Source organism: Heterodontus francisci, chromosome 15, assembly GCF_036365525.1.
Source record: "Heterodontus francisci isolate sHetFra1 chromosome 15, sHetFra1.hap1, whole genome shotgun sequence".
In the NCBI taxonomy this organism is placed as follows: domain Eukaryota; kingdom Metazoa; phylum Chordata; class Chondrichthyes; order Heterodontiformes; family Heterodontidae; genus Heterodontus; species Heterodontus francisci.
This window is the reverse complement of record NC_090385.1, coordinates 48375602-48399129: the sequence shown is the minus strand read 5'-3', so window position 1 is coordinate 48399129 and position 23528 is coordinate 48375602. Positions and strand designations below refer to the sequence as shown.

General features: G+C 43.4%; 1 protein-coding gene across 1 annotated transcript in view; it reads left to right on the top strand.

Moving 5' to 3' along the window:
* fhdc2 (FH2 domain containing 2) overlaps nucleotides 1-23528 on the top strand; it is an 84216-nt gene that overhangs the window by 32962 nt on the left and 27726 nt on the right. The window contains exons 4-10 of the mRNA XM_068047959.1: nucleotides 5122-5224; nucleotides 6970-7055; nucleotides 8811-8911; nucleotides 10446-10516; nucleotides 10885-10992; nucleotides 15501-15571; nucleotides 22946-23063. Of these exons, the coding sequence (XP_067904060.1) occupies nucleotides 5122-5224; nucleotides 6970-7055; nucleotides 8811-8911; nucleotides 10446-10516; nucleotides 10885-10992; nucleotides 15501-15571; nucleotides 22946-23063 (658 nt within the window). The remainder of the gene's footprint in view (nucleotides 1-5121; nucleotides 5225-6969; nucleotides 7056-8810; nucleotides 8912-10445; nucleotides 10517-10884; nucleotides 10993-15500; nucleotides 15572-22945; nucleotides 23064-23528) is intronic.

The following is a 23528-nucleotide window of genomic DNA, read 5'->3' as shown; positions in this document are numbered from 1 at the left end:
GCAGGAAACAGGAATTGGGTCTGGTTCTGGGACAGAAGCCTGCCTCCAGTGGGAAACTGATTGAAATTGCGATTTTCAAATGGGTGAGCTCTTAAATGGTATGGAGACAGGTTTCCTGTCTACTTAAAGCCACTGGGCCAGGATGGAGATGTGTGACTCATGTAGAGTCCCACGGCAGCCATGACTGAGGCTGCTTGTTGTCTATAGCACTGGAAGGAGGCAAGATGTTACAGGGGAGCTGGAGGGCTGGCACGAGGGGCAGGGCAGACCCTCGCTTCATTGATGCTGACCTGCATCTAATGCTGGAGGCCGTGAAGGAGCAGAGGGAGGTCCTCTTCCCAGACGGTGGCAGGAAAAGGCCACCTTGTCATGCAGCAGGGGTACCTCTCTGTTCAGTGTTATCCCCCTCCGCCTCCTTTTCCTCCACCTCTTTTACCTCTGCTCCTCCCACGATGGGCTATCTCCTTCCAGGGCCTCACTGTCCACACCTCTCTGGAGGGCCATGTTTTTCAGAGCGCAACAGACCATCACAATGACCGAGACCATTGCAGGAGGGTCTTGGAGGGCAACACCCGACTGGTCCAGGCACCGGAATTGCATCTTCAGAAGCCCGCTGTCCTGCTCAAAAGTTGGCCTAATGAGCTGGTGGCATTGTTGTATTGCCTCTGTGCCTCTGTCTGGGACTCCCGTAGAGGGGTCAGTAGCCATCTCTTCAAAGGATTTCCCTTGTCCCCTTGGATCCATCCACACACTTTGGGGGATGGAGTGCAGATCTGAGGCAGTCTGGACTGGTGGAGGATGAAGAAGTCATGGCAGCTGCCAGGAAAGTGAGCTCACACATGGAGGAAGATCGTATTGTGGTCGCAGACCAGTTGGATGTTGAGAGAGTGGAAGCCCTTCCTGTTGATGGATCTTACTGTCCGGTCATTGGATGCCTTGATGGCCACATGGGTGCAATCAATGATGCCCTGCTGCTGCGGGAATCCAGTGATGAAGGTAAAACCCAATGCCCTCTGTGCCTGTGCTGGCCCATCTGTGTCAAAGTAGATGTAGTCCCCCGCCCTCCAGAATATGGCATCCATGCCCTGCCTGATGATTATGATGAATTGCCAACTGCGAGATGCCACCTAGGTCAGCAGCTGATCCCTGGAACAACCTGGTTGCACAGAAACTCAGGGCGATGATGACCTTGATAGCTGCAGGTAAGGGTCTGCCATGGTGGTCACAAGGCTTCAGGACAGTGAGAATCAGAGCACAAAGGTCCGAGAACATCTGCATGGATAGGCATAGGCACTCCATCATTCGCAGGTGGCTGATTCTTGGGCGATAGACCCAATGTCTTGAGTAGCGCCGCCTTCCCTTTGCAGCCCCCCGTTGCGCTCCTCTGGTTTCCTGCTGTCCAGGAGATTGCATCTGTTGAAGCCCATCCTGACTGCTCTGTCCAATGTGAGAGTAGCCTGTTCCCATCTGAACGCTCTCAGCTGGGATTTGTTTGTTTACCAGGCCTTCCCCCGCCAACCTCAGGTGCCCAAGTGATGCCAGTGGGCTCACGAGCCTCTCCGATTCCTTCCACTCATCCCTAAGAAAAGCAAGTTTTACGGCTCCAGTAATGGCTACTCCGTGGCACTTTTGGAGCAGCTGCACTTTATTTTGTGCCTCTGCATTATTTTAATCAGCTCTTCCCATAGCCCTCATGGCCCTCCGGATTGTTCAGGTCTCTTAAACCCTGCCGTGTTCCACACGTAGCGTTCGCCCCATTCCCTTCCTTTAAAAATCCCAAACTGCTGCTGTCAAGCCAGTTAATAAGCTCTTCAATGAGCTCAACAGGCACTTAACTGGAGGGGTACAGGCTTGCTTTTCCCTCCCTCCTGGTGTCCCTTTAAAAAAGGCATTGCGTTCTGGAGGTAGCGGGACCCAGCACCCATCCCCACACCCAGCGGGCTTTAAAAATCCACCCACTGTGTAAAGGGGCTTTCAGGATGGCACGACATTCCAGCAATCTGTCCTCCAACAGATTACTAGCATTGCTGAGGTGCTGCCCCGGAGGAGTGGCAGTGACCCCATGGTGCCCAAACCCACAATCCGCTCTTAGAAAGGCAGCATTCGTCCTCCCACCCCTCCACTCCACTGGTGCCCTCGCTGTTGCCTGTCAGCCAGCCAGTTCAGACTGCTGCCGATGGTTCAGCCCGCAGCAGGGCCTTCTAGGCCCAGGGCTGCTTGAAGTCGTCCTCCAAGACCATCTGCAGTCTCTTTCACTGAAAGTTGGCAGCCTTCCACCAGCCATGCTGCTGCCATTTGGATAGCACTGCCATTTGGGCGGCACAGTGGCGCAGTGGTTAGCACTGCAGCCTCACAGCTCCAGGGACCCGGGTTCGATTCCGGGTACTGCCTGTGTGGAGTTTGCAAGTTCTCCCTGTGTCTCCGTGGGTTTTCTCCGGGTGCTCCGGTTTCCTCCCACAAGCCAAAAGACTTGCAGGTTGATAGGTAAATTGGCCATTATAAATTGTCACTAGTATAGGTAGGTGGTAGGGAAATATAGAGACAGGTGGGGATGTTTGGTAGGAATATGGGATTAGTGTAGGATTAGTATAAATGGGTGGTTGATGTTCGGCACAGACTCGGTGGGCCGAAGGGCCTGTTTCAGTGCTGTATCTCTAATCTAATCTAATCACTGTGTGGGGTTACTAGCACAGGCAAAGGCACTAAGGGAATGCACAAGAGTGATTAGTTAACATTTGTACGCAATACGCTGTGATCTCATTTACAAATTTGGTTTGGAATATTTATTCTGCAGTGACATTTTTGTATTGTGGCCAAGTGATAGTTGTGATGGTCAGTGACAGAGGAAAGGTAAAGTGTGGGACTGTTGGTGAATAGGAATTGGGATTGCAGTTACTGGTATCGCACTCAGATTAGTTCTTCATGTACAGACAGGCCGAAAAGGGGCTGTCTACATTGCCTCCTCCCTTCCTCTTCCTCCTGTTCCTCATGCTCCCCCTCCTCAGTTGCTCACCACATAGCTAGTAGCAAGGGCTGTCCCCTCATGACGGTGAGATTGTGCAGCATGCAGCCGACCAACACAAATCTTTGACGCCCACTCTGCTCAGTGCTGCAGGGCTCCTTTAGAGCGGTCCAGGCAGTGGGACTGTTGTTTCAGCATGCACATAGTCTGTTCAATCACATTTTATTTGACAGCATAGCTTTAAGTGCATGCATGCTGCACACATGTGCGTGGGTTGCGTACCAGAGTCATTATCCACGTTGTCAGCGGATAGCCCTTGTTACACAGGAACTACCCTTTGGTTTCCTTGGTGGCTCAAATGCAGCTGGCACAGTAGACTGACACAGAATAAAGGCATCATGACTGCTGTCAGGATACTGGGCAATGGCCTGATGATTCTCTGCCTATGGTCACACACCAGCTGGACATTGAGAGAGTGGAATCCCTTTTGGTTCCAGTATAGGACAGAGTTGACATGTGGCACCCACAAAGCAATGTGCGAGTAGTCAATAGCACCCTGCACCATGGGGAAGCCTACAATCCTAGTGAAGCCATCTGCTTGCTCTGCCTGTTTCTCTCTGGATGGTAAACTGTGAAATGTTACAATTATCTCCAGCTGGAGCCTGGAAGGACCCAGATGCATAACAGTTAATCCCTACAATCACCTTCACAGCACTGGCAATGTGGTCCTTGCCCTGCTCTCAGGTTACAGTTGTGGTTGCAGCAGATAGCAGATTTCAGTCAAGACATACTTACTCAAGTAAGAATGTCTCATAGTTGTTCTTTGCTGAGGTTCAGGTAAGAGAATTGTCCCCTGAACACCCTTGGTGAATATGGCCTCCTGCTAAGAGCACTTCTCCTCTTCCTCCCCCCTCTTCCAGTAGCTTGTCCTGCTCTGTGTGGGCTCTGCTCATTCTCCCAGTCATTTTATATTCCAAGGGAAATGCCTACTAGTGCATCCTTGTCCAGGAGCAACTGGTTTGTGCGGAAGTCTTGAAGTCAGCAAAAAGTCCTACAGCACCAGCATTTGCTGTAGCCTTCTGAATCTTGAAACAACTATAGAAAGCACCAAACACTTGCAGAATTGTAGCAACAGCCAGAAGAAATCAACCAGCAATTAACCTGTAAGAAGTTGATTTATCCCTTTAAATAGCACTGGTCTGGGGTGGGGGCGGTGGGGAGGGGGGGTTCTTTCCAGCTGCTTAACACGTGTTCAGCAGTGCGAGGTTAAGAGGGAGGATTGGCTGGAGCCTTGGGCTCCAAAATAGCACTGCTGGCATTAAATCACACGCTGATTGACATCTTGATCTGCCTGTTCTGCATACTTCAGGCAGATGTTCACTGTGTGCTAACATCTGCACCAGTATGACATCCAGCGCGATTTGCCCCACATGTGTTTGCACATGCCATGGACGCTATTTTGAAGCTGTAAAGGCACTCGTAGCATCCAAAAAGCGGGTGCTAACAAGCCCATTTTCTCGCCCCAGATCTCACATTTTATTGCAACATTTAAGCTAGATTGGTTTTGATTTACAGAAAATAAAACTTCAAAAATACCTAATTTGGTGTCCATTGGAAACTTGTTACCATAGAAATGTGATGGAACCATTTCTCAGGAGGAGATAACAGCTGCTTTAGTATGTGGAGGAAAAAAACTGAATGCTTATCAAAGAAAAACAATGTAATATTTTAGGTGTGACAGTTCCACAGATAAAGGGATACACTGGAAATGTTTCTTCTCTTTGCAAATGCTGACATTGGTACTGTGTATTTCCAGCGTAATCCATTTTTTGTTTTAAATTTTCATCATGTGCTGAACTTTTTGTTTTGAGACCAGATTTGACTAATTGGACCAACTTACATCAGAAAGGGCATCATTTGCTGGAGGTTTAAAGAATAGAGGTTTGAATAATTAGGAAGGAACTAAAAACTAGAAAAAAAGCAAGTGAAGCTTTTCTAGATCTTTTCCTCCAGTCTGAGGAGTGTCTGGTGCCAACTGTACTGCTGAAACAGGCCAGGAGAATTGGGCCAAACATCCTTTTCAGAATATCATTTTTTAAACACTGTCGCCACTGTGTAAATAACATTATACCGAGTTTGATCAATTTTTCCCTCCCAAGATCGGTCTGGGAAATTGTGGAAGATATTAGACAAGGAGCTGCTGAAGGATATGGGGCTGAAGAACTGAATAAGCTGATGAAACTACTGCCAGACGCTGAAGAGGTAACCTTGTTCTTGCAACAATTGTGATTCTTCACTTTCCGTGCTTTAGACTAACCAAAATCCAACCACAGCAGCTTGGCTTTTATTCTATTTTACTGCAGAATTATTAAAAGAACAAAAGATATTAAATTCCCCTTGCCACTGCCCCCCCCCCCCTCTACATTGGATGTTTCATTGTAGATATTTGGATTTAACTTAGTAGTTGGATAATGTTCTGGAAAAATGTTTCAGTTTCGTTTTTTTAAATCGCTTGTCCTCTGTGGCAGTTGATTGGTTAAAGCCTTGTCATCTGATTGTGATTAGCATAGGTGGAGAATTCAATGAGAAACCATTCCTGAGATATTGAACTTCTGGGACAGAATTTTACCAGCCCCCAGGTGACGGGAAAGGAGGCTGCGGTGGGGCAGGGGGGTGTGGGTGGGGGGAAGTAAAATAGCGGCAAGCTGTGTTGGGATGACTCTCCAATGCAGTCAGCTGCCAGGGATGTTTCCTAGCGGCGGGCTGCGACACAGATTGGTTGCCTGCTCCAAGGAGGCGGGCAGCTGATTTGCATACTTAAGGGCCCTATTAAGGTCCATTTTAGGGGGCCACCGGCATTTTGCTGACAATTGGGCAGTTCGAGGCCACCAGATTCATGGAGGCGGCTCAGTGGCTCCATGGCCTAAAGAAGGGGCCACAGGCAGGGAAGGCCACCCCTGCTGCTCCAATGGGCCACTCAGAGGGGTTTCCCCTCCGTCCCACAGCGCCTACCACCCTCAGCCCCCTAAACTTAACACACAAAGGTTACACAGTTTGGGAAGGAACATTAAACTGATCTAAAATTAATTTAATACCAGAAACAACTGCAAGAAATTTTTTCCCAGAAAGATGAGATCTTGGCGCTTGAGTTGGAAATTTCATCTGGACATGTATCATGCAAATATCCAGCTGCCTGTGGACAAATTCTGTGCATTTAAGAGTAATACATCATGAGATTTGCAGTTTTCTAAATGTTTCATGTGGTACTCCATAACAATGAGTGTACTGTGAAGATCAAGTTTATAAATGACAACTGTGGGGTGCCAGCAGCAACAAATAAAAGTAAAAACAGTTTCCGTTTCATTTCGTTTAAGCTATGAAATAAAAATTCTGAGTTAATGGCATTTTTGGGCTGTTCCCCAGACCATTGTGAATAACTAAATACCTGACCAGATACTGATCACTGGAGATTTGACAATGGGGAAAAAATATCCCAACACAGTGCTAAACCAGTGAGAACTTCAGTAAGAAATCAGGACAGGCAAATGTATCCTTTAAACTAAAGTAAATAACTGAGAAAAATAAGGGAGGAGAGAAGAATAAGCAAATAATTGATATACTTGCATTTTATGCAAATACTGCAAATCCAATGTGAAAGAGAAAAAATAACTTAAATGTAAATAATTGGGTATAAGAAGCTTTGGGAAGAAAAGAAAAAAGTTACTTGCATCTTAGACAAATTATGCAAAGTTATAGGTGAACAGTACTACAAATATTTCTATGAAGTCTATATTTTTCACTATCAGTAAGGTATGCTATAACTTTACTTCAAGTTAGTTAAGTGGTATATTGTTTCACTATTTTTTTTAATACAGTGATGGGTGAAGTACTGTTACATTTAGACTGCAAAAGGAATATCAGGTACCACATTAAAAGTGCCAGACCAATGTGAGCAATGTGACCACAGTAGATGCACTAGCCTGATTTGAAATGTTGTATTGTTTCAGGTAAAGCGCCTAAGAATGTTTGAAGGAGACAAGAGTAAACTGCCTGAGGCAGATCTCTTTATGCTACTTCTAGTGAGAGTGCCAAGGTAGGACAATAACATTTTAGCATATAAAACACTTCGCTTATGTTCTTCGGAAATCAACTAGCCTAAGGACTGTATGTGTTCAAATGGCATTAGTGGAATTTATTGGAGCTTTTGAGCAGATTGCACTTGGAAGCAGCACACATCGGGCTGCTTTACAATGAGAGGAAGCGTGCGTACTATATTTATACAGCAATCGTGTAACTGCCAGGTCCCATATGGTATATCAGCCTTGACTCTCTTAACTTGTGACCTCAGAATTGAAGGCTGCAGGCTCAGACACACATGGCTGATGGCCCATGGTCAGATGTGGTTTGTGTGATGGAGCATGTGTGAGCTGTTGTCTAAACATGATTTGTTGAATGTTCTGTTAGGTGCACTGACTCTGGTTTCAAAGTTTGTTGTTTTGAGACAGTCCTTAACTAAAAGTAAAACTAAAAACTTCAGGATTCTGGGTAGATAGAACTGGGTGGAACCAGATAAAACAGACTCAGAGCCATCCAAGATCAGATCACAAGATTGCAGTGTGCAGGCAAGCAGAAGAGAATGAAAGCTGAATTGAAGAGCTGGCCATAGGCAAATACAAACGGCTGCAGCTGTTTCGGTTACTTAAAGTTATTCTGGTGAATCCATGCCATCAAGACTGTCATGAGCAGAGCTCAAAGGTTCTGGAGTGGTGCACCATTTTTGGTGAAGACTGTACCCATGGAGTTTGGGTTGACGGGGAACTGCTGTCGGATGAGAATCGATGTCTGCATCTTGAAAGAAAAAGGTTGGAGATGTACCTGAGGAAGTTCAGAGCTTTGAAGAACTTTGTGGTTGTTTTGGTGCCATATATGCTAGGTGGGCTGCCCAGTAAATCTGTGAGACCTACCTTTGTTGTATCTAATAGTTAATGTGTAATTTGTAATATATATATTAACTGTGATTTGTCTGTTAATTCATGTTTAATTTATGTTGATTTTTGTTTGATTGTTGAAGTAAAAGTTATAAAAGTGGAATCTTATCCATTTGGTTTTTCTATTGGGGTCGTTCGGTATTGGTTCTTTTGGTTAGTTGATCTCAACGGGGATCATAACATTTGACCACCACATGTGGTATCATCTCCATTTCTTTGTGGCCTAAACCTACACTCCAGGCTAATACTGAAGGGCAAGAACAATTCTAAACACCTCATTTATACCACAGACCCTCTCCTCTGATGCCTCTGGCATCACTGCCCTTTCTCCCTCCTCCCACAACTCAACCTCCACTCCACAACACTGTCCTTTTACTCCTGAATCCAACCGCCACTCTGCCCCACCTCCCCCTTAATCCTTGTTACAGATGAAGCCTTTTCACAACATCTTTTCTGAAACTATGGTTAGAGAACAGTTTTCATAAGCAGACTGAGATCTTTATAAACTCTGCTGTACATGGGTAAGCATATCCCAGGTCTAATGAGTAATCTGAATTGCAATAAATCACTTCCTAGTGAGTAATTAGGCTCCACACCATGTTTTCCTGTCACCTCAGAAGGCAGAAAGTATTAGTGGATCACAATGTATAGACCAAAGTACTGTCCAGAGTTATTTACAGTTAAAATAGTGCAAAGATGCAGAAAGGTTGGAAAGATGCTAGGCAGCACGATAAAATGAAGCTTACAACGAGGGTTGAATTATTATAAAAGTTATGAATATGTTGCTGACCATGGTATTCGGGGAAAATCTTTATTTTGCTCATTCTGATGTTTGGGAATAAATACGGTTTATTTTGCAGATATTGCTTGCATTTGGAAGCCATGATCCTTAAGGACGAATTTGAGCCACAAATCAAATCACTTCTGACATCTGTTTGTACATTGATAAAGGTTGCACATGGTAAGATCCTGAAACAGAAATAGAGTGCACATTTCTGTAAATATGAACACACATGCAGCTACATTCAGATCCCTGTACATCAATACTGACATGGTTTGCTACATTCAAAACTATCTAAATCATTCATTAACTCTTTATGGAGTGTGTTATCTTGCATGCGCAGAATTGAAGTTCAACATGAACCAAGTGAGTCTACAAATGTCTAATTGTGAGAGACAAGTACCGACCCTTCAGAGAGCGACTAAACACAAACCTAAAGTAAAGCAAGCAAAATTCACAAACGTTTAAAAGAACAAAGTGACTCCTGACAACGCAGCCCCACCGCCGACGTCATTGGAGCGCTTCCAGATTTGTACATGCGCAGAACACACTCTTACCGCCAGTATGGTGCTGCGCATGCGCAGCCTACGTCTGCACCCAGCTTGCCACGACTAATTCGTGCATGTGCGCAAAAACGTCATTTGTCGCTCGTCACTCCCAGCCTTGACACTTCTCCTCACTTGGCTCCTTCCCACTTCTGGTCCTCGCTCCCTCCTGCTTCTGGTCCCCGCTCCCTGCCATGATCACAGCCTTTTTTCCCTGCACGGGGGAAGTGTGAAAGAGAGAGAGTGACAAGATAGGCAGGGAGGGGAGGGAGACTGCTAGCAGGATGGAGCAGGGGAGCGAGCGACTGAGGGGGAAGGGGTGAGGCCACAGATTCTGTTGAATTGCACACACAATCCCGCACATTCAGCTATCCTGGAGCTCAGGCCTAAACACAAAGCTCACTGATGTGATGCTGGATCAAGTTGTTGATTTGGCTCTTATTACAACACAGAAGCAGCTCTCTGCTGGTGTTCAAGCTGAACATGAGCTCCCAGGATTTATCTGTTCCAACTTCCAAAATGTTAGAAATCTCTTTTTAAAATGCTCACTGGTTTAAAATTTGGGTTTGTGTCCTGAAATAGTCATCAGTAAAATTCATTAAACAACCTGTTGCAGGGAGCAGGAGCGGGGACCAGAAGTGGCCATTTTGGTTTCATTTGTTTTCGTTTTTGTGATAAATTGAGCCACGCCATCTTTGTTACTGGCAGCTGCCAAAATGTCACAGTGACATTTCAGTGCATGAGGCTGCATTTGCGCATGTGCAAGTACTGCGCCACCTAGTGGTCACGCTGCCAGAAAACGCAGCCTTAAAATAAAGACTTGTATTTATTTAGCATTTTTCACGACCTCAGCCTGTCCCAAAATGCTTTACAGTCAATTAAGTATTTTTGAAGTGTAGTCACTGTTGTAAATCTTGTATCTCAGATTACACTTTGAAGATCAGTTATCCATCATGACATTTCCATGGTCCCAGGCAGAAGTCTTGCCCCACTAGACGTGCCCCTCAAGCCGAAAGTCCTGGCCAATGTGTCTAAACCGTAAACAGGAATTCATACCTGCAATAATATTTGTATATTTGTGCTGTCTGTGCATGTAGCTGTGGGTGTACTGCAAGCTGTGCATGTGTGAAAAAATTCTGAATATGCATATTGCTTTTGCTGTTTTGCAGAACTACGGAACTGTGATGAGCTGCATACTATCTTGAGGTTGGTGTTGAAAGCTGGAAACCACATGAATGCAGTAAGTATTTTGAACTGAAGAAATCTAACAGCACAGAATTCATGATCGCCTTTTACGTTAATATGCTCAGTGCCAAAAATGCCATTTTCAGTTCTATTGAAGTTAATTCGCAACCAGCAGTTTACATCACTGCTGAAAATGAAAATAACCCACAATCAGTAATGCATTGAGGTTTTGCTGCTAATCATGTTTTTGTTCATAACTATCATGACCTGCCTTGCCATATATTACCATAATATCCCCTTTTAAAGCAAAGATAGCTAAACTATGCATGAAACACTTAATTGCAACTATTACAGTTACGCTAGGATGTAGCACATCTCTGGAAAAGAATGCAAATTTATCTTGTCTTCTTATTCCATTTGCAGGGAGGATATTCAGGAAATGCTGCAGGATTTCGCATTGCGTCATTGTTGAAGCTCGCTGACATAAAAGCAAACAAACCTGGCATGAACCTGATGCACTATGTGGTCATGGTAAGCACTTTGAACACAGAGCACTGCCAAGAAATCTGCCTCTGGGCCCTACTTTCGGAATGTTGGTCATTTTGTTGTTGACCTATAAGCAGAAACACTTTAAGCAGTAAAATTTGTTCTGGTTTTAACATCAGGAAAGAAAATAACACTTTGGCAGTAAAATTGTCATGGGTTTACTTCATTTTGTTGTATGGATTTATGATAGCAACAAATACTTTATGATTGTGTTAACTGTGGCTTAGTGGTTATGTTCTTGTCTCCAATTTAGAAGGTTGTGGGCTCAAGTCCTACTCCAGAGGCTTGCGCTCATAACTAAGGCAACACTTCCATGCAGTACTATGGGATGCTACACTATTTGAGGTGCCATCTTTCAGATGAAATGCTCTTTCAGCAGGATATAAAAGATCCCACAGCTGTACTTGAAGAAGACCAGTGGGATCTCCCAGTGTCCTGGTCAACAATTATCCCTCATCCAGAAACTAGAACAGATGATTTAGTCATGTATTTCATTACTGTACGTGGGAACTTGCTACGCACAAATTGCCTGCCTTATTTCCCACATCACAATAGTGACTACACTTCAAAAATATTTCATTGGTTATAAAGTGCTCTGGGAGGTCCTGATGTCATCAAAGGAACTACATAAATGCACATTTTTCTTTCTAATAGAGTGCAAATGTCAATTACTCACGGACATGTCACATTACATTGGCCATTCTCTAGCTAGATAAGAAGACTTATATGTCACGTTGGCTTTTGTTACTGGCAGCAAATTTAGTTAATACGTTTTTGGTACACTGGTGGATCTCCTGTGCAATGCATATGATGTTGATATCTCTCATATTTGACTCTTGCAACTTCTTGTTGATATTTTTGTCTGTCTTCATTCTTCTTCCACATTTGTGTCTTTCTTCCGTTTCGCTGTCTACATCTTTTTTCTTATTTGTTCCTCTGTCCTCTTCTGTTCTGTATTTGTCTCTTTCTTTCGAATGAAAGATCTTGTAAGGTTTGGTGAGAAGGCTGTCTCTGATGGCTAGAAGCTGCATTTTGCAGTGGTTGGTGTTTTTGGAGAGAATGCAGCCTGCATTGCTCAGTGGTTCTCTTCCCATCACCTCTTTCTGTGCTGCTTGTTTTCCCTCCAGCCCCTAACTCCTATTTGAACCCCTACTCCTTTGACTTTCCTCCCCTCCTGTACACTCTGCTCCGCTCCTTTCTTCCCCATTGCTCCCTCCCAACCAAGTATTTATCCTCTCCTATCTACCCCATTCCTTTTCCTCCCAGTTCATTAACCCTAGTTGCCACACCTCTTATCTTCCCTTACGCAGAATAATTCCCTTCACGCTCAAATTCATAACTCTCCCATTCCTTCACAGTAAGGGAAAGCGGGGATCCCAATATTAAGCTGAAAAACAGCATTGTTTTTAAAGTGCTTTGGCACAATAAATAAAATATAGGGGAGAATTTTAACCCACCTGCCTGGTGGGAAAGGGGCAGGGGGCCTTTGAAATCGACATTCAGCCTTAATGCCCAGTTAATGCTGGAATCTCACTGGCCTCCATTTTAACTGCTCCATGCAATTCAGTGGCTTAGCTGCCTGCCTGTAGCAGGTGGAAGCCTCATAATTTGTTGCAAGTCAATGTTCAGTTATGTCAATGGGACCACAATTGGATTTTAACTCAGGTCTGAGCAGCGAAGTCACCAAGGCTTCCCTGTCAGATGAAGGCAGGTCAGAAGCTGTCTGGAGGACAAAGAGACCCTCCAAGGTAAGTTAAAAAGCTTTGTAGGACAGGAGGAGCAGAAGTCATGTCTTTCTCTGCTCCATACTTTCCCCCTTTTATATCCTTGAGACCCTACCAAAATCCTCTCCCTGCAACTTGCCTTCTTGGCAGTCAGCCTTCCTTTGGTGCTGGCTGTCCAAACTTCCACTTCCGTACACTGCCCAGCTGATGCTTTCCGCTTGTTTTGGGTTGGCAGCTGACCAGCATCATCCAGATGAGGCCTGGGAACTGAAATAGCCTAGGCCTGAAATCTGAGACTGTGAGTGCCTTTTGCACTCACCCCACCCCTCGCTCAACCAAAATTAATTAGGAAGTAAAATCAACCCCATAATGTTCTTAGGAAGCAAGGGGGAGGATTGCAGAGGTGTAAACCCAGAGTGGGCAGTTGCAAGTGGGGCTGACTTGAGACCTGAGAAAGGTGATGGAAAAGGGACTGCACTCCAAAGGCTGGCAGCATTGCTAGTAAATAAGAACATAAGAAGTAGGAGCAGGAGTAGGCCATATGGCCCTTTGAGCCTGCTCTACCATTCAATAAGATCATGACTGATCTGATGTTGGCCTCAACTCCACTTTCCTGCCTGTTCCCCATAACCCTTGACCCACCTGTGGTTCAAGAATCTATCTATCTCAGCCTTGAATATATTCAGTGACTCAGCTTCCACAGCTATCTGGGGTAGAAAATTCTAAAGATTCACCACCCCCAGAGAAGAAATTCCTCCTCATCTCTGTCTTAAATGGGTGATTCATGATTCTGAAACTATGCCCCCTTGTCTGAGATTCCCCCACGACAGGAAAAATCCTCTTAACATCTACTCTGTCAAGCCCCCTCAGAATCTTATATATGTTTCAATAAGATCACCTCTCATTCTTCTAAACTCCAATTAGTACAGGCCCAACCTGCTTAACCTTTACTCAAAAGCCAACCCCTGCATTCCAAGAATCAACCCACTGAGCCTTCAATGATTCTTCAATGGAATTAAATGGAGTATGAATGGAATGAAATAATTGGCATAAAATGTTCAATTCAATAAAATGGGCTCCAGTGTACATAACTTATAGAAGAGCTAACTGTGGTTGGAGCTGGGAGGTGGAATGGCACAGCAATGCCACCCAGCACTGGAAGGCCTGCAAGGTCAATATAAAAACCTTACAATTTAATTTAAAAGCAATTCTTTGTGTTATATCCAGTTGTGGCTACCAGGCATGACAATATTGACATGGATTGTGTGAGAAATGGAGTGCGCACAAGATGCAACACTTTTACTATACTCTGAACACATTGTAGTACTGCTGCATTCTGAAAAGACATCCAGGGAAAATAGGTCATTGCAATACTGTTGTATAAAAATGCGCATATTTTGAACTGGTTAAACCTAAGTCATATTCCAGTTACGGGAAAAGTTTCAAGAAGCCAAATGGATTGGAAAAAGGTGTGTCAGGTGGGAGATGGTAAAAGGATTGTGAGCATGAAACCTCACAATGCTACCAGTTCTTAAAATTTGTATAGATCTATGTAAATAAATTAATTAATGGATTATATTGGATATATTTTATTATATGCATGTATTAATAAAAATAATTTATTGTCATCCCTATGATATTTATTTGTAACTAAAACTGAAAGAAAACACATGACTGACCAAAATCAGCAGTTGCTGCTGCCTTCCTCACGGTGAAGAAATGTGCTCCAAGGTTTCACCTCTCATATTACACAATGTTTTCTGTAACAGACAATTTTTACATTTCGGGTCATGGCTCTTTTTCTGCCATCCTTTACAGTTTTGGGCACTTAGAAAGTTTTTCATGGTGTTTCATGTCATTGGCAACCCTTAACTGTGGGAAAAGCTGTTGTTCCAAAAATATTTGTTCAATATGTTCAATATTTATGCATTATTTTATAAATAGAACATTTTCAATCTCTGGGAAGCATTGTCTTCTAAGTGGCTATTTTCCTCCCTTTGCCATTACAAGTTTTTTTGCTTGTGTTGTTCAGATTCTGCTTGTCAGAGCATAAATTTGATTGACTCTAACTAACATCTGATTGAATGGTTTTATTTGTCAGAGTGCTAAGTTAAGACATGAACCTGAGAATGGAATGTTAACAGTTCTGTAGTAATTGTATATGATTAGCATGATTAGCACATATCATAAGTATTTTTGTTCCCAACACTGCACAAATGAAGCCTTTCAGTCTCTTCAAGAGCAGGTACTTAACAGAGTAGACAGTAAATTTTAAATACAAGTTTGGCTTTTTTTCTGTGCTTCATATCCTTCTGGACAGTGTCACTAGGATTCATTTTCATTACATCTCATCTTTAGTTCTCATTGCAGTCTTTCCTCTTCTCTTCCCCATACTATCATCCAAATGTTGGGTGTGAGGAGTCAGCTCTGGGCCACAAACTAACTCCTCCTATCCATGTGCACATAGTAGCTTTGGTAGGTTGTGCACTTCATCACAATCATTTTGCAGGACAATAATCCAAGTGATGCACAGTTAGCGGCTGCGAGAGTTTGAATTTAAATAGCAAATCTGAAACGTCAGTCTTTTACTAGATTTGAATATCATTTGTCTGCAATTGTTAATTCAATGATTAGATATGTGTATTTGCTTTATGTGCAGCAGAAGCAGCATGAGGTTTCAGTCGCTGGTACATTGAGATTCTTCATATCATAAATCCATTAATGCTCATTTTTTTATCAGACTGAAATTGGTCTTTCTTTTATGAACAGGAAGCAGAAAAAAAGGACAAAAGGCTTCTTTCCTTCCCAGATAAACTGAAACACACTGGAGCAGCTGCTAGGTAAGGATAAAATTCTCTCTCCCACTATAGACTGCTCAAAGTTATTTGCATAACCCTGCAATTTTGCCTTTTGTCTTAATTACTGCATACTTGCAAACATGTCTCTCTGTCAACACATATCTTAACAGCTACTAGTTTCCTTCAATTCTATAAATGTTCTGTGCTCCTACTTTACAGAAGGAAAATACTTGCACTTATCTAGCAATAATTTGCATTTATATGAATATGAATGGTATTAATATTTTTGTGCTGTTCTTCATGGTATGCCACCTCTGGCCTTCATGTCAGGACCTCTGGAAGCCATATTGAATCTTTCTGTAACATATGACCACCATGGTTGCCTCCTTTGGATATTCAGAGGTTGTAGCATAAATGTTATATATTGACATCTCACTAGAAGATGGTGTTCAGCTGGCTGGATTCAGAATAATCATACCCAAAACAATTCAAGAAGAACTTCTCCAAAAGATACATGAAGGCCTCATGGGAATGGAGAAGTGTAAACTCAGAGCCAGATCAGCTGTGTACTGGATAGGCATATACAAAGATATCAAAAATATGGTGTCTACATGTGAAAACTAGTGGTAGGCCTGAGGACTGAAAAATTTTTAGGAACCAACAGCGGATGACTAAGAAGCTAATAAAGAAGGAGAAAATTGATTATGTAAGTAAGTTGGCAAGAAATATAAAAACAAACAGCAAGAGCTTCTATGGGTATATAAAAAGAGAGTAGCTAAAGTGAGCGTGGGACCCTTGGAGGATGCAACTGGAGAATTGATAACGGGGAACAGGGAAATGGCAGATAATTTAAATCAATATTTTGCATCGGTCTTCATGGTGCAGGACATTATAAACATCCCACGGATTTCAGATAAGCAAGGAGCTAATGGGAGGAACGATCTTGTAACAGTCTCTATCACAAAGTATTTGAGAAACTAATGGGACTAAAGGCAGACAAGTTGCCAGGACCTGATGGCCTACATCCGAGGGTTTTAAAGGAAGTGGCTGCAGAGATAGTGGAGGCATTGGTCAAAATATTCCAGAACTCACTGGATTCCAGGAGGCTCCCAACGGATTGGTAAACCGCTAATGTGACGCCTCTGTTCAAGAAGGGAGGGAGACAAAAAGCAAGAAACCATAGGCCAGTCAGCCTAATATCGGTCATTGGGAAAATGCTAGAGTCCATTATTAAGGAAGAAATAGCAGGACATTTAGAAAAGCTTAACACAATCAAACAGAGTCAACATGGTTTTGTGAAAGGGAAATCATGTTTGACAAATTTGCTAGAGTTTTTTGAGGATATAACAAGCAGAGTTGATAAAGGGGAACCAGTAGATGTAGTGTGTTTGGATTTCCAGAAGGCATTCGATAAGGTGCCACATAAAAGATTATTGCACAAGACAGGAGCTCACGGTATTGGGGGTAATGTATTAGCATGGATTGAGGATTGGTTAACTCACAGAAGACAGAGAGTCAGGATTAATGGGTCTTTTTCAGGTTGGAAAGACGTAACTAGTGGAGTGCCACAAGGATCAGTCCTAGGGCCTCAATTTTTTACTATCTATACTAATGACTTGGAGGAGGGGCAGAGTGTAATATATCCAAATTTGCTGATGATACAAAAATAGGTGGGAGGGCATGTTGTGATGAGGACATAAGGAATCTGCAAGGGGATATAGATAGGTTAAGTCAGTGGGCAAAAACTTGGCAGATGGAGTTTAATGTAGGAAAGTGTGAGGTCATGTCCTTTGGTAAGAAGACTCAAAAGGCAGACTATTATTTAAATAGAGCGTGACTCCAAAAAAGTGCAGCATAGAGGGATCTGGGTGTTCTTGTGCATGAAACACAAAAGGTTAACATGCAGCAAGTAATTAAGGCGGCAAGTGGAATTTTGGCCTTTATTGCGAGGGGGTTGGAGTTTAAAAATAGGGAAGTCTTGTTACAACTGTACAGGGTGTTGGTGAGGCCGCACCTGGAGTACTGTGTACAGTTTTGGTCCCTGTATTTACGAAAGGATATACTGATATTGGAGGCAGTTCAAAAGAGATTCACTGGGCTGATTCCTGGGATGAAGGGGTTGACTTATCAAGAACGTCTAAACTGGTTAGGCCTTTATTCATTTGCATTTAGAAGAATGAGGGGTGATCTTATTGAAACTTACAAGGCTCTGAGGGGGCTTAACAGGGTAGATGTTGAGAAGACGTTTCCACTAGTGGGGGAATCTCAAACTAGGGGACATAGTTACAGAATAAGGGGACACTCATTTAAAACTGAGATGCGAAGGAATTTCTTCTCTCAGAGGGTAGTGAATGTCTGGAATTCTCTGCCTCAAAGAGTTGTGAAGGCTAGATCACTGAAAGTATTTAAAGAGGAGGTAGATAGATTTTTGAATTATCGGGGAGTTGAGGGCTATGAGGAGCTGGCACGAAAGAGGAGTTGAGGTCTGGGGCAGATCAGCAATGATCTTATTGAATGGCAGGGCAGGCTTGAGGGGCCGAATGGCCTACTCCTGCACCTATTTCTTATGTTCTTATGTATGCCAGAAGTACAGAAACACACTGAAGTACCACCCAGACCATGGCATATTGTGGAAGCCGATTTATTCACACATAATCAAGAATGGTATCTCATAGTCACAAACTACAACTCAAAGTTCCCTTTTATCTGGAAGGTGAAAGACTTGAGAGCCACAATCATCTCAGCAGTACAAGTTCTGTTTGCCGAGCAAGGGGTTCCTGAAAGATTAATATGTGACAATTAATATCCAGAGAATTTACGGAATTCGCTGACCAGTATGGGTTCAACATCATCACCTCATCACCACGCTACACACGGGAACAGGGGTTTAAAGAAAGACACGTCCAGATGGTCAAAAGAATCCTTGCGAAATGCCATGAGAGGAAGGAAGACCCAAACCTGGCTTTATTGTTACTCCTATCCACACCTTTCAAGGCTAACATGAAATTATCTGCAGAGCTGTTGAATGGAAGAAAATATAAGACTACTCTGCCTAGCAAAATACATCCTCCAAGTGACCAGGAGGAAGTGAGACAACAACTCGCTGAAGCACAGGTAAGAGAAGAACAACACCTCAACAACATGCTAAATCCCTACCTGAGTTGTTGAAAGGACAAACTGGACATGTACAGGATCCAGTCATGAAAACCTGGAGCCCAGCAAAAGTTGTTGGTGGTCATACATCATTGAGACTGAAACTGGTAACAAAATGAAAAGGAACAGAATCTATATTCGACCTACAGCTGAACTGGAAAAACAGAAAAGACCATCAGCAACACCGGAAACATCACTATCCAGCGAGACAACATTAACAACATCACCAGCAAGTGACGCAACATTAGCAACAGCAAGAACAACTCCTATGACACCAGGAGCAACAAGCACAACATTGCCTGTGCAGTGTGCCAACTCACCATTGACAGCAACGAATGCAAAGTCTACAAGATGGAGACGCTGCATTTTACCACCTAAGCAGATTTTTTAGAAAAAAATACACACTATAAGAGACAATAAAAAGGCATTCAGATTATTTCCAAAAGTCAGTTAATAATCTTCTTTAGTTTAGAAAAAAGTTAATGCCTGGGACAGTTATATTGATATAGGGACATTATGTTTTTAAAGAAAGAGGGATGTTATATATTGTTATATCATCTGTAAAGTGCTAGGAACTAATTATCTCGGAACTAATTGTTATGTGTAAGTGTTCTGTAGGGGGGGGGGCACATTCATGGCTGCAGTGGAGAGTCATGTGACATGTAATAGGACACCAGCCTGGGGCAATCCTATACCAGAGAGCATGGTGGCTGAATGATTAAAGCAAAGAGCTCATGCCTTTCCAAGTTTAAACTGTGATTATTTCTAACTTAGGGGAACCAGAAAACAACCAGGAGACATTATAATATTTTATTCAAGTTCCTTCATACAGAACTTGGAACCATAGAATGGTTATGGTACAGAAGGAGGCCATTTGGCCCATCAAATCCACACTGACTCTCTGCAAGAGCAATGCAGCTAATCCCACCCCCATGCTCTTTCCCTGTAGCTGTGCATTTTTTTTTTATCTTCAGGTGCTTATCCAATTGAATTTTGAAAGCTATAATTGAATCTGCCTCCACCACCCTCTTGGGTAATGCATTCCAGATCCGAACCACATGCTGCACAAAAAGGTTTTTCCCTCATGTCACCTTTGGTTCTTTTGCCAATTACCATAAGTCAGTGTCCTCTGGTTCTCAACCCTTCCACCAAAGGGAACAGTTTCTCTCTATCTACTCTGTCTAGACTCTTCATAATTTTGAACACCTCTATCAAATCTCTTCTCAACCTTTTCTAAGGAGAACAGCTCCAGCTTCTCCAGTCTATCCTCGCAACTAAAATCCCTCATCCTTGGAACCATTCTTGCAAATCCTTTCTGTAGCTCTCTAATGTCTTCACATCCTTCCTAAAATGTGGTGCTGAGAATTGGACATAATTTTCCTGTTGAGGCTGAAGCAGTGTTTTTATAAAGGTTCACCATAACTTCCTTGCCTTCGTACTCTATGCCTCTATTTATAAAGCCCAGGATCCTGTATGCCTTTTTAAGTGCTTTCTCAACATTCAATGATTTGTACACATATACCCCCAGGTCTTTGTTCCTGCACCCACTTTAGAATTGTACCTTTTAGTTAATATTGCCTCTCCTCATTTTTTCCTACCAAAATGTATCACTTCACATTTCTCTGCATTAAATTTCATTTGCCACACGTCCGCCTAATCAGCCAGCCTGTCCATGTCCTTGAAGTCTATCACTATCCTCCTCACAATACTTCTAAGTTTTGTGTCATCTGCAAATTTTGAAATTGTGCCAAATACACCCAGGTCTAAGTCATTAATACATATCAAGAAAAGCAGTGGTCCTAGGACTAATCCCTGGGGAACTCCACTATATACCTTCCTCCAGTCCGAAGAACTACTACTTTCTGTTTCCTGTTTCTCAGCCTATGATCTAGTTGGTAAAAAGGGCTTTCCTCAAATTTTCTTGAGCAATTTCCCACCAATATCATGCATTTCACAGCTGGATTTATAAACTTTTAGATATTTATACTGGATTGCGAAGCATTAAATGATCTTCATTAAAGGTGCCTAATGATTGGCTATTTGTTTCTAGTATCTGCTAACTACAAATGAAATTACATTCTCATATTGAAAAAAAATGCTTTTTTACAATTTTGTAGTGTGTCATTAAACAGAAAGAGCAAAAGAGAAAACTTTAGCCATGGATGATGACTGAGGATTTTTTTCCCCCAAAAATATGCTTTATTCATAAAAATCTGTAAAAAAAAAATGCATTACAAAACAGTTCAAAACAGCACCAAGTTGACATTCCAAAAAGTGCAAAGGAAATCAGTTTTCTTCGATACAGGAGTGAGTTGCCTCACAAGCCTTCCATTCCATTTTACAAGCCATGTACATTTTACAGCAAACCCATATTTGGTGTATACAGCCATGCATGGGTTTCCCATGGATGCAGCCCCTCAGTTCACTTTGGTGGGAGGACCTCACACAGTGGTCTTTCCCCATTGAGCCTTTGCAGTGGCTGCCCCAAGCTTCAGTGCGCCCCTCTGCATGTAGTCCTGGACCTTGGAATGTGCCAGTCTGCAACACTCGGTCGTGGACAACTCCTTTTACTGAAAGACCAGCAAGTTTCAGGCAGACCAAAGAGTGTCTTTCACCGAATTGATGGTCCCCCAGCAGCAGTTGATGTTTATCTCGGTGTGCGTCCCTGGGAACAGCCCGTAATGCACAGACTCCTGTGTTACAGAGCTGCTTGGGATGAACCTCGACAAAACCACTGTATCTCTTTCCACACCTGCTTTGCAAAGACACATTCCAGAAGGAGATGGACAACTGTCTCTTCCCCACCGCAGCCACCTCAGGGGCAGCGAGGGGGCGAGACTCCGGGCGTGCAAGAATGATCTGATGGGGAGGGCCCTTCTCACCACCAGCCAAGCTATGTCTTGGCGCTTGTTTGAAAGTTTTGATGATGAGGCATTCTGCCAAATGACTTTGGCAGTCTGCTCGGGGAACCATCCGACCGGATCCACCATCTCCTTTTCCCATAGGGCCTTGAGGGTATTCCGTGCAGACCACTGCCTGATGCATTGGTGGTCAAAGGTGTTTCCTGCAGAAACTTTCCCACGAAGGATAGGTGGTATGGCACAGTCCAACTGGATGGAGCTTTCCACGGCAATGTAACTAGGCCCATCCTTCGTAACACCGGGGACAGATAGAACCTCAGCACTGGTGTTTGCATACTGGGGCTCGATGCACAGCTTGATGACACCGCACACGAAAGTGGTCATCAGGATGAGGGCGACGTTGGATACATTTTTCCCACCCTTATCCAGAGGTTTGAACATCGTGTCCCTCCGGACCCAGTCCATTTTAGATCTCCAGATAAAGCAGAAAATGGCTCGGGTGACCGCCATGGCGCAGGAGTGGGGTATGGGCCAGACTTGTGCCACATACACCAATAACGTGAGCGCCTTGCACCTGATGACCAGGTTCTTACCCACAATGGAGAGAGATCAGTGCTCCCACATGCTCAGTTTATGGTGTACCCTGGCTACTCGCTCCTTCCAGGTTTTGGCGCATGCCACCTCCCTTCCAAACCATATTCCTAGCACCTTCAGATAGTCTGACCTGATGGTGAAGGGGACAAAGGATCGGTCTGACCAGTTCCCAAAGAACATGGCCTCGCTCTTGCCGTGGTTGACTTTGGCTCCCGAGGCCAGTTCGAACTGGTCGCAGATGCTCATCAGTCTGCGAACGGACAGCGGGTCCGAGCAGAAGATGGTGACGTCATCCATGTATAGGGAGGCTTTTACCTGAGTACCTCCGCTGCCTGGGATTGTCACCCCACTTATGCCTGCATCTTCCCTAATGGACTCAGCAAAAGGTTCGATACAGCAAACAAACAAGACAGGGGAGAGAGAGGACAGCCCTATCTGACCAATGATGACATAGGATTTTATTTCATGACTTATAGGATTGACAGGAATAGAGAAGATAGTTTATATCTAGGTTTGATCTGGTTATCAATGGAACAGATGACCATTAAGGTTATTTAACTGGTTACCAATCAGTACTGGCTAAGTTTTGCAGCTTAGTAAACACTTTTGTTTTAAGAGATAATCCAGCAGAGTTTTAATTAGATGTTGATTTTGGTGTGGACAATTAATATCATCTTTGATTGAAGGATATTGCAGGACTGATTAGCATACCCCAATGCACTGGCACATGGTTTGCCAAATTAAAGGTTTGAAACTGAGGAGAACCAGTAAAATGCATCGATTAAATTCTCACTGTTCGACATTTCAGGTTATCCGAAGATGGTATGACAGAGGAACTGAATAAGCTGGCAGAAAGATTTGCCTCTCTACAGACAAATTTGAATGAAGATCCAGAGCTTGAGGCACAGATGGCTCCATTCCTACAGGTAACAGTTGTTAAAGGTTTCAACACAAACTGATATAATGATGGTTGAAATTGAAAGCGACGTTTAAGAGGCATCTTGACAAATACATGAATAGGATGGGAATAGAGGGATACGGTCCCCAGAAGTGCAGAGGTTTTAGTTTAGGCAGGCATCAAGATCGGCACAGGCTTGGAGGGCCGAATGGCCTGTTCCTGTGCTGTTCTTTGCTCAGAAGAAAGTTGAAATTGGAGGGCATTGAAGCGGCTTTCCAAAGGGCTAATAGTGTCTTTTAATGTATAAAATATCTACAATTATGAGGACATTAGCTTTAGAAGAGAGATTTCTATGTTTGCTTCCCTTAGCCAGTTCTAACCTGTTTATATTTGATCTGAATCTGAAGTTCTTCATGATTAAAATTTTAAACAATTGTGACCCTAGCATCTGCACTGAATCCAGGTTCGCAAGTCCATTCCTGCCATTAAATTC